Source organism: Erithacus rubecula (genome assembly GCF_903797595.1).
Source record: "Erithacus rubecula genome assembly, chromosome: 27".
In the NCBI taxonomy this organism is placed as follows: domain Eukaryota; kingdom Metazoa; phylum Chordata; class Aves; order Passeriformes; family Muscicapidae; genus Erithacus; species Erithacus rubecula.
In genome coordinates, this window is record NC_136679.1 from 4,444,879 (window position 1) to 4,459,651 (window position 14,773).

The following is a 14,773-nucleotide window of genomic DNA, read 5'->3' on the forward strand; positions in this document are numbered from 1 at the left end:
ACTGTGAGGAGCCTGCAGATGGGAGGGAGGTGAGAGGCTCTGCACTTTTGGGAGCCCTGCTTCATTTTCCAGCCCTTCCTGGGGTTCCCCGTGCAGTCCCATCCAGGTGTTCAGCAGCACCAGATGCCTCCTGGACCTGGCAGGGTTGGTTGGGATGGAGTTTTCTAGAGTTCCCTCAGTTCCTGGGCACACGTTTGCCATTCAATCATGACAAATCCCTGTTCAGGGCTGTTCTATTGTCCAAACAAACCCTCTTCCCAGGCTGATGCACCTGCTCCAATCCCCCTCAGCACCTCCAGCTGCCCCCTGTGTCCCAGGACCTTGGAGGGAGCAGTAATTTCCCACCACACCATCACCCTTTTGTGTCCACTTGGGTCTTCCTAAGTTTCTTGTCCCCCTGCCACCCTCCCAGTGGAGCCCAGCAGTCGCCTGGAGACTGGACTCAGCTGTCTCAGCTTTGGATCCCACATCCCTCACTTCATGTTCACCCCTGCTAAGCTCCTCCATCTGGTTCATCCCCCCCCAGCACGACACTTTCCGAGGCATTAGCAGTGGATCCAATGATAGTGCCATCAGCAGATTTCCTGGCATCAGATTCCCCTGGAACATCTTTAACCCCAAACTGAGGACTCTGACCCTTGCACCGGCCCTGTGGTGCAATGGAGCCCTCTGGCACCAGCCATAACCCCACAATCTGACCCAAATCAGCCAAAGCTCTGCTCAGATCCTCCCCTCCCACTCCAGCTTACACTGGGAAATGCCAGCTTGGAAAACAGCAAGTTTGGCCCACACCAGCCCTGGAGAAAGCTAAAAGTGACCCAAACCAACATCATTCTTTGGGCAGCATAGCAAGAATGGGCATGTCCCAGTTTTGGGGTGAAACCTTTCCCTCCCATCCACTTTCCTAACCTTGGTGGTGTCCTCGGTGTCTGACTGGGTGCTGGTCTCCTCATAGAGGTCGGACTCCTCGGAGGCGATGGGGACCTGCACCGTCAGGTTGGGGTTGTTGATGAAATTCATGTGCTCCAGCTCATCCATGAAAATGTGCTCCTTGCCTGTGATGCCATCCAGGTACCCTGCCTTGGTCTCCAGGGCCGTGTCCCTGTGGTTGAGCACGGAGCCATCCCTTTTGCCGGGCTCCTGCTCCTCCTGGGGTGCCACCTTCTTGCCCTTGCAGAGGCGGCGCAGCAGCGCCGGCAGCGCGGCCCTGGCCAGGCCGAGGCCGCGGCTGATGCGGCCGATGGCGATCTGCAGGTTGTTCATCTCACCGTCGTCGTCCGACGCCGCCAGGCTGTCAGCGCTGAAGGAGCTCAGCAGCAGAGCCAGGAACAGGTTCAGCACCTGGGGAGACAGAGCAAGCGCCAGCCCTGAGCCCAGCGGGTCCTGAGCCTCAGGATTTCCCTCTGCCGCTGCAGGGATCACTTGTGGCTGTGGAGGAACCCCTTCAGTGTCTCATGGGCTCTGCCCTGCCCTCACCAGCTCTGGGGACTGCAGAGGTGCCAATCCCAGTTCCTGGAGGACATGGACATGCTCTTCCTCAAACCCCCTGGGCTCCCAACATCCTGCAGATCCCTCTGCAAGTGCTGCCAGTCATGGTTTCAGCTCCTCTCAAACTCTGCTGTGGATCTGTGAGTGTGTCCCTCCCTTTGGTCTCTTGGAGCTCCAGGAATCCCATGGAGGACTCCCCAGTGCTTCTCCCCACCACCCCAGGGATGCAACTCAGGTCTTGTGGCTGCCCTATCCCTGGAAGTATCCAAGGCCAGATTGGACAGGGCTTGGAGCACCCTGGGATAGTGGGATAGTGGGATGTGTCCCTGCCCATGTCAGGGGTGGGGCTGTTCTTCAATGTCCCTTCCAAACCGACCCACTCTGGGATTCTGCGATTCTGTGATTATGTCCCTTCTCTCCCCAGAATGAAACCTCCTGCTTGTCCTCTCAGCTGCAGCTCTTCCTCTCCTCTTCCCTGGCTTTGGTAGCTGAGCAAGCTCCTGACGGTCTCCTACACCCTGGAGCCATGGAGGAGCCTGAACCCCTGCTGTGACCCCATCCCTGTGTCCCGGACACTGCTCTGCTCCATCAAAGCAATGTTTCATCTCAGCACGAGCCAGTAAATTCTCTATGTAACTCCAAGCGTGGGCTCGTGTGCTTCCCCTTCTACTTCAGCATCCCAAAACGTGACTGGACCCGCCCCCCCCCCCCCCCAGCCTCTCCTGGCACCGCTGGGGCTGCTGCCTGCCAGAATCCCAGAGCAGCTCGGGAGCAGAGCAGTGGGACTCGCAGCCCGAGGAGCGCAGCAGGGACAGACCCAGCACAGCTGTCGGTGTTTGTGCCGTGCCGTGCGGTGCCAGCAGCGCATCTGAGACGGGAATTAGCTGCTATCCAAGGACACTGCTGTTTTCACATGGCTCATGCCATGTGCCTTAAAACACATCTTTAAATAAATCCCCCTGGGCCCAGCAGTTGAATGCCCCCGTTAAGTACCAGTTACAGTTAATGGCTCGGGCTTTGTCGGACAGGACTCCGTTACCTTGTCACCCGACTGACTTCCTCCCTTTTCCCTGAATAACCCCAAAGGAAATGCTCAAAGTGTCATTAAGAGCAAAGGACGGGTCACCTTCTTCCTGCGCAGGGGAAGCGCGGAGAAACACACACCTCCCTGCATGGGAATATTTGGGAGCCTCTGGGACGTGGTCCAGGACTCGGAAATACCTGAGGCACGGCCAGGGGAGCCTGGCAGAGAGCAGGAGGAGGGCACAGAGGGCTCTGGCCGTGTTTGTGCTCCGTGTTTCTTTGCTGAGCTGTAAATGGAGTCCGTGCAGGAGTTGCAGAGCTGCCTCGAGGGCTGCGGTGCACCCCTGGGATTGGGACACTGGCACGTCTGGGATGGGGACACCGGCACCTCTGGGAGGGAGACACTGACACCTCTCGGATGTGGATGCCCACACCTTTGGGACGGGGACACCAACATCCCTGGGATGGGGACATTGGCACCTCTGGAATGGTGACACTGACACCCCTGGGATGGGGATACTGACACCCTTGGGATGGGGACATAGGCACCTCTGGGATGGTGACATTGGCACCTCTGTGAGGGGTGTCACTGACCCCACCAGCTGAAATTGTGCTGCCCCCGTGTCTTCTCCAGAGCAGTCTCCTGCAGAGGCGGGTGGACTGTGCTACTCCAAAAATGAGCTCCAGAAGAGGGAAACTCACCAGAGCCTCTTTTGGGAGGGCTCTGCAGGGAGCCCCAGCTGTGGTTCCCAGTCCAAACTCCTGCACTCCCTGCAGTGGTTCTGGAGAGGCTCCTGCTCCTTACAGGTGCCCTTAAGGGTGATTTTCAGTCTGACAGAGCCTTACAGTCCCTTGCAGGAAGGTGGCATCACAAATCTTTGCTGACTGGTGGGAGATAGGCAGCCCAGGGGGACACGGGCTGCTCCCCTCGTCTGCCCAGCACTGCCCAATACAGACCTGGGACAAGATCTGCAGCCAGATGCTCAAAGCCCCAAATCCATCATAAACCAGGGAAGCCAAGAGGAACCCAAATCCCAACTTTCTGCCCTCAAAGTGGGACTCTCCAAACTGACCTGAGCCGGGGGCTGCTCTGGGTTTCTCCCCGGGCTCCTTTCAGAGCCTCCCTGGGGACAGGGGTCAGCAGCTCCCGGGGGCAGATAGTTTTTCAAAGCAAATTCCAAAGGGATTACACAACCCCAGCAAGTAATAGGAGCGAGTTGGTGCTTCCCTCCCCTGCCCTGCTCCTCAAGAAGGAGAGCAGGGCCCACGCAGGCTGCAAAACAAGCTCCAGAGCTGCCAGCAATGGGGTTACCAAGTTTAGAAAGGATTTCACGCTCGCCTGGAACTCGCAGACCTGAGGCTCAGGCAGCACAGGCTGCACAGGCAGCCAGAGGAGTGGGAGGGGCAGGGGCAGGATGGGGGTGAGGGGAGCAGGGGGTCCCACAGACATGGGGAAAGAGGTTGGCTGTCACCAGATGCCACCCGGAGCACAGTGAGGACTGGGGAGGTTTGGAGATCTGCAGGAGCCTTGCTGGTGGGGCTGCTCCCATAAACACCTGGAGCAAAGGGTGGGATGGATGGATGGATGGATGGAGCTCTGCCTCCATCTCTCATCAGGAGAGTGGGAAATGGGGAAAGCAAGCTGGAAAAGCCAAGTGGAGGACACAGGGCAGCTTGAAGCTGAGTTCAGTTTTATCCCAGAATTGCTCCTGCCTCTGCCTAAGGCCCATTTATGTTTTCTGTGCCTCAGTTTCCCTCCAGTTCCTGGTCTGGTTTCAGCTGGAGGTCCCTCAGGAGTAATTTCTCCCTCTGTTTCACACAGAACTGACACAGCACATCTGTGGATCATCTGGGGAGGGAGGAGAATCCCTGTACTCCCTGCAGCTGCAACCAGACCCTGCCCATGTGGACAAGCTGAGCTGCACAGAGGCGTCCCCACTCCATGCCCCCTGTGTCCCTGCAGCTCCCCCAAGCCCCCAGGCTCACCACCAGGTTCCCGATGACCATGACCATCATGAAGACGATGAGGCACATGGTCTGGCCGGCCACCTCCATGCAGTCCCACATGGTCTCGATCCACTCCCCGCAGAGGATGCGGAAGACGATGAGGAAGGAGTGGAAGAAGTCGTGCATGTGCCAGCGGGGCAGGGTGCAGTCCACGGAGATCTTGCACACGCACTCCATGTAGCTCTTGCCGAAGAGCTGCATCCCCACCACGGCGAAGATGAAGACGATGATGGCCAGAACCAGTGTCAGGTTGCCCAGGGCGCCCACGGAGTTGCCGATGATCTTGATGAGCATGTTGAGGGTGGGCCAGGACTTGGCCAGCTTGAAAACCCTCAGCTGTGGGGGGGCAAGGAGAGAAGAGGGGGGTGGCTGGGTCATTGCCAGAAGGTGCCAGCAAGGCTGTGACATTGCCATTTGACCCTAATGGGCCGTTCAGTCAAGGCAGAAAGGGCTCTGACTATGACTTCCCTGGATATTTAACTTGACTCAGCCTTATCTTTAATGGGGACTGTTAAGCTGAGCCTCCACCACGAAGGAGGATGAGCAAGCCATCCCACCCTGTCCCTGTCACCACCCGGGTGTCCCTGGCACGTACCAGGCGGAAGGAGCGGAGCACAGAGAGCCCCTGCACGTTGGCCAAGCCCAGCTCCACCAGGCTCAGAGTGACGATGAAGCTGTCGAAGATGTTCCAGCCCTGCTGGAAATACTCGTAGGGATCCAGAGCAATGAGCTTCAGGACCATCTCTGCTGTGAAGATCCCTGTGAACACCTGCAGGAAGCAGCACCCTTGATCACTTGTTCATAAACCAGTGCTGGGCTGTGAGGTGGGGTGGGAAGCATCCCTCAGATAAAGATACAGATCATCATTATCAACATTTCTTCTTTTTTGGTGTATTCCCAAAGCATTTCACCCTGTTAGGGCTGGTCCCAGTTGGGAACAAGCTCCCCAGATGCTGCCTAGTGTGGCTGGAGAAGCCAGATTGGGAATACTGGTGACTGATTCCTCTGGAGGGACACAAAGGTGAGTGTTGGCAGCTAGAAATAAAAAATACATTTTCCTCAGCAAAGAGACACCTTTGGAATGACCAGGAAATCACAGGTGCCCAGCACTGGGAACTGGGCTGCTGGTGGGATGCCCCTGCCCCTTCTTGATCCCTGTGACAGCTGAGCTGGATTTTACACATTGTCCCTTTGCTGGGACCACAACAGCACCTGCAGTATTGTGTCACTGCAGAGAGGACTCAGCCAGGTGACAATCGACATCCCTGCTGCAATTCCATGGCACAGCATGTGCAGAGGGCCCAGTGACAGATTTGCCCTGACTGGAGACAGTGTTGGGACACTGTCCCTCACTGAGCAGGGAGGAGCAGTAGGGAGGCTGCTGCTTCTGTGTCCTGGGAGTTGTCCCCACATGTCCTTTGCACAAATGTCCCCTGTTGTGCTCCAGTATCCCAGTGGATTGTCCCCACGTGTCCCTTACATGCAAGCCCACAAATGTTTCTGTCCTGCTCCTGCAACAGCATCCCAGGAGGGTGTCCCCACGTGTCCTTTGCATGGCAGGCCACAAACATCACTTGTCCTCCTCCAGTATCCCAGAGGATTGTCCCCACATATCCCCAGCATGCCAGCCCACAAATGTCCCCTGTTCTGTTCCTGCTCCAGTATCCAGGGGATGATCCCCACGTGTCCTTTGCATGGGACAAGCACAAACAAAGCCCACACACATCCCCTGTGCTGGTGGGGCACAGGCAGGGGCTGTGGGGGATCCCTGGCTCAGTGGGATCTCCTCTGCTGCTCCCATCCCCACCTGGCCCTCCCCCAGCAGCTCATTCCCCCGGGGGTGCAGCCGGAATCTGCTCCTGGCTCCGAGGAAGGGCTGGAGCTGCCTCAGCCCGGCCGTGCCTTGAGCACCGTCCCATTAATCCCCTTGTATTTCCTGAGTGAAACCAGAGCCGGGCCCGCCCGGCAGGGACATCTGGCACTGATGAGCCTGGCAGGGCTGGAGCAGGGCAGTGGAGCAGATGGGAACTTGCCCATCCCTTTCTGCATCTCCCACTGCTGCCAGAGGCTCCCGGGCTGGTCCCACCAGCACATCCATCCAGCTCAGAGCCATTTGTCACCAGCTCTGAGCACAGCAATAAATGCACCTCTACAATCAGGGCAGCCAAAATTTGCAGTGGTTCCTCTGGGCAAATCCCTGATTATTATTATTCATTTTAATGCTGCGTGGTTTCTTCCTGCTCAGTGAGGACCTGTTGGTTCCCAGGATCTGGAACACCCTCTGCTCTGCCCCGTGGCCCCTGTGGTGTCACCCAGGGCTGGCAGCAGGGCTCAGATGCACCAAGCTGGGCACGGACTGGGGCAGGAGGGGAGCAGGGGACGATTGATCCCAATCCCACATCAATGCCCTGGGTCTGGCCGTGCCAGAGCCCAGCCCTGTGCAGGGATGCTGTGCACAGAGTCCTGCAGGGCTTTCTCAGCAGCTGGGATGTTTCACACAGCAGCAGAGGGGCCCTGCCCTCCAGCATTGGGTGTGGGGTTGCTGAGCTCAGAAGGGGAGGGGTGGAGCTCCCTACCAGGTTCCCCACGCTCAGCACGTTCTCGAACTCCTCTGTCATGGGGTAGTGCTCCATGGCCATGAAGAGAGTGTTGAGCACGATGCAGATGGTGATGCCCAGGTCCACAAAGGGATCCATCACTACCAGCTTGACAAACTCCTTCAGCATCACCCACGGACGGCAGCAATTCCAGACCAGGAATGTGTGGGCAAATTTGTACCACCAGGGTGGGCATTTCTGGTGAGCTTCCTCCAGCTCTGAGGGTGGGAAAGGAAAAGTGTGGGGTTATCTTGTCCTCACTTGAATGGGCAAGTGCTGACCCTCAGGAAAACTTCTCCTGAGGTCCTGGACCAGTTCTGGATGATCTATGACTTTGATATAATGGAATATCCTGGGCTGGAAGACATCATTGGCATCATTGATCCAGCTCCTGGCCCTGCACAGACACCCCAACAATCCCACCCTGGACATCTCTGGCAGTGTTGTCCAAACTCTCCTGCAGCTCTGGCAGCCTCGGGGCTGGGACCATTCCCTGGGAAGCCCAAACCCTCTGGGGGAAGAACCTTTCCCTGAGATCCATCCCAAATTCCCCTGGCACAGCTCCAGCTGTTCCCTTGTGCTGTCCATGGTCACAAGGAGCAGAGATCAGAGCTGCCTCTAGGGAGGAGCTGAGGTCTGACCTCAGGGTCCTCTTCTCCAGCTGAACAAACCAAGTGACCTCAACCACTCCTCATGTGGCTCCTCCAGATCCTTCAACATCTTCTCAGCCCTCCTTTGGACACTTTCTAAAAACTTTAGATCTTTTTTTGTGTTCTGACACCCCAAAAATAGAGGGACTAAAAGGAGGAGCCTTCCCATGCCCAGGCACAGAGGTGATGCAGTCCTGGCCCTCCAAACAGCAGGGGGATGGAAAGGCAGATCAGCCAGGGAACTGTGGATTTGAGGTGTCCCTGCCACCCTGAGATTGCCAGGACATCCAAGGGGACTGCTCTGGGCTGGTCAGAGGGTTTAGTGCCTGTTCTTGGGGGGATGGGGGATATGAACTGCTGAGTTCATGGTGCTTCTTGCTGAAGCTGACACAGCAGCTCCTGGGAAGCTGCTCAGCAGTTCCCAGTTGGCTTTGGGGCTTTGGGGACTCCTCTAATCACCTGCAATCCCATTAATTTGTGTGGGATATTGTATTTTTGCCTCTAGGCATCATCCCAGTGAACTGTGGTGAAAAGTCTGGCTTGAGCATCACTGATCCCGTACAGAGATCCCAGGGCTGGAGTCATCCCTTGTGTGGGGCTAGGAATTTGGGACAGCCACTGTCACCAACCCAGGCCCTCCAGGACTGACCAGGACCCTCTCACCCAGCAGGACATACCTTCCACAGCATTGGAGATGACACTGATGGCACTTCCCACCCTCTTCTCCAGCCCTGGCCCGTCTTGGTTGCCCACAGTGAGGTGGTTGAGGTCTGGCTTCTCTGGCTCATAGGTGGGATTGAACTGGGAGGAGAGGAGGGAGGGATGCAGAGTTATTCCATGCTCTGAAAGAGCAGGCAGAAAACAGAGAATGGTCTGGAGAGACCTCTGGGTGCAAGGTGGGGACCCCAGAAAGGCTTGTAGGACCCAACCCACAGAGAGGTGGGCACAAGCCTGTCCCCCCAGGGGGTGGCCGGGGTGGGCACCCTCAGGGATGGCACCTACATCAATGACAGTGTCGGATCTCTGCAGGGTGATCTTGGGCACCACCTGCCCGTTGCAGTCCTTGGCCTTGTCCTGGTCACTGTTGATGTCCGAGTCGTGACCCCTCCCGGCCACGCTGCTGGGCAGGGACTCGCTGCTGGACCCGCGTTCCTGCAACTGCAACCCCGCCCAGTCACCCTGTGCCTGCAGCCATGGGCACTCCCACATGGGGCTCCAGAGGTGACAAAATTCCTGCCATCCCCACAAGGGGGGATGCAGGAGGTTTGGAGCAGCCTGCGGTAGAGGGAGGTGTCCCAGGGGAGGGGTGGGACTGGATGAGCTTCCAGGTCCCTTCCAACCCAAGCCATCCTGGGATTTCCAAGCCTTTCCCTTTCCCTTTCCTTTCCCTTTCCCTTTCCCTTTCCCTTTCCTTTCCCTTTCCCTTTCCCTTTCCCTTTCCCTTTCCCTTTCCCTTTCCCTTTCCCTTTCCCTTTCCCTTTCCCTTTCCCTTTCCCTTTCCCTTTCCCTTTCCCTTTCCCTTTCCCTTTCCCTTTCCCTTTCCCCTCCTGCACTGAGCTCTCCACAGCTGAGTTAGATCTGTTCAGATTTTGTCCTAAGGACAAAACTGAGCAAACCTTGGTTCTTCAAGTAGGAAACTTTACCCTTGGAAATGAGCTCTCATCCAAAAGGGCAAAGAAGCAAAATCCTCAAGGGTCTTGCTGAAATGTGATCTCCAGGATTTTTGCACTTGCCCTAAATGTTGTATTATCACATTTCCATTGCATGTAAATTTATTTTTCTTCCTTCTTCTTTCCAACAGTGCTGTTAAAATTTGAAGTTTATTACAGCCTCTCTCAGCACTGAGGATGCCACAGTGGAATGGGAAATTCTGCATTCTCACAGCTCACTGCTGAGATCAAGGACATTCTCCACCTTTAATCATGGGATATTAAATAGATCCAACCCCCCATTTCCTGTAGGTGCTTTGCCCTTACTCTCAGCTCTTTGTGTTTTTAATTTCTCTGTGTGACTCTAAAGGAAGACATCCCTTAACAAAGCCTTTGGGCACTTCCCTGGTTGATTTGTTCAGGGGGGGGAGCCTGACCCCAGCCCCAGAGTCCCCAACCCTCGGGCAGGGCTGGCTCAGACCCTTCCTGCAAACTGCAGCAGCCAGAGAGGAACAAGCCACTTCCCAGGGGATGCTGTGGCTCTGGATAGATAAGAGAAGAGAGATAAGAGGCTCTGGAGAGCATCCAACATTGGCTTGTGTCTCTACAGGTGAGGGAGGAGGTGTCTTGCCCAGACAAAGAGATTTTCAAGGATGTCTCCTGTGGATGTTGCTGGAACAAAATGATGGTAAGAGCTGGAAAATGGCTTGGCTGCTGCACCAGAGGCTTTTGGCCATGTTTTTGTAGGAATGTTGTACTGAAAAACATTCCAAAGGATGGCAAAGGGATAGAGGTAACACCCTGGGACCACAATGGGACATCTCTTGTCCAGATTGTGCTTTGGTCAAGCAGAGCTGGAACAGATGATCCCACTGATATTTATGGAATCAGTGTGGGATTGGGTTTGGGTTGGAAAGGACTGGAAACACCTTTAATTTCCAACCCTCCTGCAATGTGCAGGGACATTTGCACCATTCCAGATTTCCTTAGCTCCCACAAGGACACCAGGATCTCCCAGGTGAGGTGCAGGGTGTCTTGAGCCCTTTGTGCCTCCAAAGCCAAGGGTTTGCTGACACAGTGAACTGTGCTGCAGCTGCCCCATCTCCCTGAATGCCTCTGTGCCCTGGTGACACCAAGCTGGGCTCCTGCCAGGCCTCCTGATGTGAGGCAGGAGATCCACTGGAACTTCTGAGGCCTTTCATGTCTGTCATGTCCTGCTCCTCTCAAACAACACCTCACCCCTGTGCTGCTCCTCTCTGCTCCTCCCAGTGCACACTGGGCTGGGATTTGGATGTGGAAATTTGACTTTTTCAGGCTTTTTTGTCCCCACCTATGATAGTATCTCAGTTTTTTGATTCAGGTGTGATGCCCAAAAGAGTTACTCTGTTTTTCCTTTACTTCCTACTGACCAAATGGAGTTTTTCTTTATTCCTCTCCCTATTCCCAAGACCCCTCATTTTGGCCTCCATTTTTCCCACTCACCAGCCTTTCCTGCTCCTCTTGCTGCTTCTTCAGCTGCTCCATGAGCTGCTGGAATTCCTCCTCCTTCTGCTGCTCCTCCAGCATGGTGGCATCGTTCTGCTCAGCATAAGCCATGGCCACCACGGCCAGGATGAGGTTGATGAGGTAGAAGGAGCCCAGGAAGATCACCACCACGAAGAAGATCATGTAGGTTTTCCCTGCTGCCCTCAGTGTCTGTGGGAAGAGGTGGCAGGGATGTCATGATATCACTTTGGTGATGCTCCCAAGAGAAGGTGCTGCCCCAGGACACCCTCCTGGTTGTGGTGGGAGAGAAATATTTTGCTCCTGTCTTCTCCAAGGACTGGTTATTGCCCAATGGATCTTCCTGCAGGCCCTGGCACTGGGTTGGGACTGGTGGGAGGCAGAGAGAGAAGCCTTGGTTCCCAATGATCCCAAGGGCTGGGGGTGATGGAGGTGGGACCAATATTCCATCACTGACTCACTTTGCTCATTCTCACCTTCTCATTCTCACCTTCAGGACAACGTGGTCCTTTTCTGACTCTGGGCAAACCCAGAGGACAGGGGCAGCCTTAGGTGTAGGATCCCTTTTGCCTGGGCAGCCTCTGGAGCCGGGGTCAGCTGTGGTTTTGTGGTGTCTCCCACCAGCACAGCCCAATGAGGGGACAAGTGACCTGCTTGACAGTGCTAGATGGTGCTTTTCCAGCTGAAATCAATACCCTTAGCAGAGCTCTGTGTCAGTTTAGTGGAGTCCATGACAGACACCTTCTTTTGGAATAATAATTCTACTTAGTCTGACTTGAACATTAATTATAATTAACTTAAATGAGCTACTGCATTTGAGGCAATTTGTATTTATTTGATTTCATAATTTTTTCTGACTGAATGCCTTGTTTGGAAAAACTCATGGCCGTGCTAACACTCAATTTGCTTGAAAACCATGTGTTAGGAGATTAGAAAGCTCACTTTGTATCTGAAGCCAGGCTGGATGCCTCTGTTTCTCAGAATTCCTCCTTATCCTCCTTATCTTGTCCCTCAGCTTGAGCCAGAGATGCTCTGGACAATCTTAAAAATCCCTGATTTCCATGACAGAGCTGACAGCACCTTGGGAAATACACTGCACTCCCATGTTAGGGAAGCAGTAGATGGAACCATCCCCATCTCCACTGATCCTGGCTGGACCCACAAACCACAGGAGAAGGTCCCACAAGACTCTAGTGACTTTTCACCTCAGGGGCAGCAGGGAAACAAGAGGAGCACTTGCACAGTGTTGGAGTCAGGGAGTTGGGAGTCTCAATTCTTAAGAGAGAAATCAGAGTGCAGGGATTGAATTAAAACCTTTGGATGGATTGAAGTATATTAAGCCACTCACACATAAAGTAGAAGTTTAAGTAGAAGTGTAAGTTTTAGTGTAAGTTTAAGTTTTAGGATAAGTAAGTCAGTAAGTTTTAGTATGAGTTCTAATGCTTTTAATAAGTAAAAGGTTTAGATACCAAAGTAGAAGTGTGAGTTCTAGTGAAGAGTGAAAAACATGCTGATGTTTTCAGTAGAGACTCCAGGACTGTAGTTGTAGACAGTACATAGAAATAATAGAGCTATAGTAAGAATATTGCTGACATTTTTCAGATAGAGTAAGATAGGTCATATGTTTAGTTTATATGTAACCTGATGTGCTAAGAATCTGGAATTCTAATAGGTTAAGGAGTGGTGATCTGAGTTTGTGTCTTAGTTTGTTGGGACAATCCCATATAAAAGTTTGTATTGGGGAGAGTTGGTACTTTTTTCACTGCTTTTGCTACTGCTTTTTGCCATTGCTTTTGCCATTTGCTTTTGCCATTGCTTTTTGTCCCTACTTTTTGCTATGCTTTTGCCATTGCTTTTTGCCATTGTTTTTTGCCACTGCTTTTTGCCCTTACTTTTTGGCACTGCTTTTGCCATTGCTTTTGCCATTTGCTTTTTGCCCTTACTTTTTGTCATTGCTTTTGCCCTTACTTTTTGGCACTGCTTTTGCCCTTACTTTTTGCCTTTGCTTTTGCCATTGCTTTTTGCCACTGCTTTTGCCACTGCTTTTTGCCCTTGCTTTTTGCCATTGCTTTTGCCATTTGCTTTTGCCACTGCTTTTGTCATTTGCTTTTTGCCCTTACTTTTTGCCATTGTTTTTTACCATTGCTTTTGCCACTGCTTTTGTCATTTGCTTTTTGCCCTTACTTTTTTCCATTTGCTTTTGCCATTTGCTTTTGCCACTGCTTTTGTAATTTGCTTTTTGCCCTTACTTTTTACCATTTGCTTTTGCCATTGCTTTTTACCTTTTGCTTTTGCCATTGCTTTTTGCCATTGCTTTTACCATTGCTTTTTGCCATTGCTTTTTACCATTTGCTTTAGCCATTACTTTTAGCCCTTGCTTTTTGCCATCGCTTTTTGCCTTTACTTTTTGCCATTGCTTTTGCCACTGCTTTTACCATTTGCTTTTGCCATTGCTTTTGCCACTGCTTTTCTTTTTGCCTTTGGGACGGATGTGCTCTGTAATGAACAGCCTTTTAGCAAGCGCTCATTTCAGAAGCGAGCCCGAGGCAGCAGGTGCCGGAGCCCCGAGGCAGCGAGCTCAGCACAGGCAGGGAGGGGCAGTTCCTACCAGCTGGAAGAGGTTCTCCCAGAAGTCCTGGGTCATGAGGCGGAAGAGGGCCAGGAAGGCCCAGCTGAAGGTGTCGTAGCTGGTGTAGCCATAGTTGGGGTTCCTGCCGGCCTTCATGCACTCGTAGCCCTCGGGGCACTTCCTGCCAGGGGCAGCAGGGGTGAGAGGAGCCCCGCAGCCAAACCCATCCCTATGGACAGGGGGTGCAGCAGGGGGACCCTCCCCTCCAGGATGGAGGCCTGCACTGGTACCACCTCCCCCTGTCTGTACCTGATATCCCCAAAGCTGATACAGACAGCATAACTCAGACTGAGACCTCTCAAGCTGGGGATGCCTGAACTGATTTCACCTGAAGTTTATACACTTGTGATGCCCAGACTGATACTCTCGAGCTGATACCATTGGGATGTTCTGACTGATAGCCCCTCAAACTGATAAATTGGGGATGCCTGAACTGATTCCACCTGAATTCTGTGTTCTCACAGCACATTGCTGGGATCCAGGACATTTTCCACCTTTAATCATGGGATATTAAATAGATACAAGCCCCCATTTCTTGCAGGTGTTTTGCCCTTACTCTCAGCTTAATTCCCTCTGTGTTTTTAATTTCATACCTCGAGCTGATACCATTGGGATGCTCTGACTGACAGCCCCTCAAGCTGATAAATTTAGGATGCTCTGACTGACAGCCCCTCAAGATAATAACCTCAGGATGCTCCAGTTGATAGCCCCAAACTGGTACAGCTGGGATGCCTGGATCAACACCCCCTCAAGCTGATACCATTGGGATGATCCAGCTGATACCCTCAGGATGGTCTCCAGGCTGATCCACCCAGACTGTTCCCCTGCAGACCCCATTCCCAGCCCCAACCCTGTCCCATCCCAAGCTCAGGGTTCCTATTAGCTGTGCCAGCTCCTGTCCCCTCCCAGCTATCCAGAGGGAAGGGGTCTCACTCACCCAGCATCACTGCTGTTCCCACAGAGCAGGGCATCCAGGGCTCCCTCCAGGAAGTAGTAATTGGCTTTGCAGGGAAAAGGCAAGGAATATAAATAAATAAATAAATAAATTAATTAATTAATTAATTAATTAATAAATAAGCACAAACATTGATTTTCAAACTCTTGAGTGCAACATGCTGCTGTGGAAATTCCTTGAATCCTGGGGCAATTTGCTGACTCCCAGTGCCAGGCACGTATTACTCTCTGTTGACTTTGTTATTTGTCTTGGCTCTGACTCAGGGAGTTCCT

At 53.3% G+C, this 14,773-nt stretch overlaps 1 protein-coding gene across 2 annotated transcripts in view; it reads right to left on the reverse strand.

The window, feature by feature from the left end:
- SCN4A (sodium voltage-gated channel alpha subunit 4) overlaps positions 1–14,773 on the reverse strand; it is a 47,005-nt gene that overhangs the window by 15,646 nt on the left and 16,586 nt on the right. For both annotated transcript variants that reach the window (XM_079327646.1, XM_079327645.1), the window contains exons 8-16: positions 14,484–14,547; positions 13,526–13,667; positions 10,897–11,109; positions 8,768–8,923; positions 8,443–8,566; positions 7,095–7,333; positions 5,114–5,287; positions 4,498–4,854; positions 910–1,341 (exon numbers count right to left, since the gene is read on the reverse strand). In XM_079327646.1, coding sequence (XP_079183772.1) covers positions 910–1,341; positions 4,498–4,854; positions 5,114–5,287; positions 7,095–7,333; positions 8,443–8,566; positions 8,768–8,923; positions 10,897–11,109; positions 13,526–13,667; positions 14,484–14,547 — 1,901 coding nt within the window. The remainder of the gene's footprint in view (positions 1–909; positions 1,342–4,497; positions 4,855–5,113; positions 5,288–7,094; positions 7,334–8,442; positions 8,567–8,767; positions 8,924–10,896; positions 11,110–13,525; positions 13,668–14,483; positions 14,548–14,773) is intronic.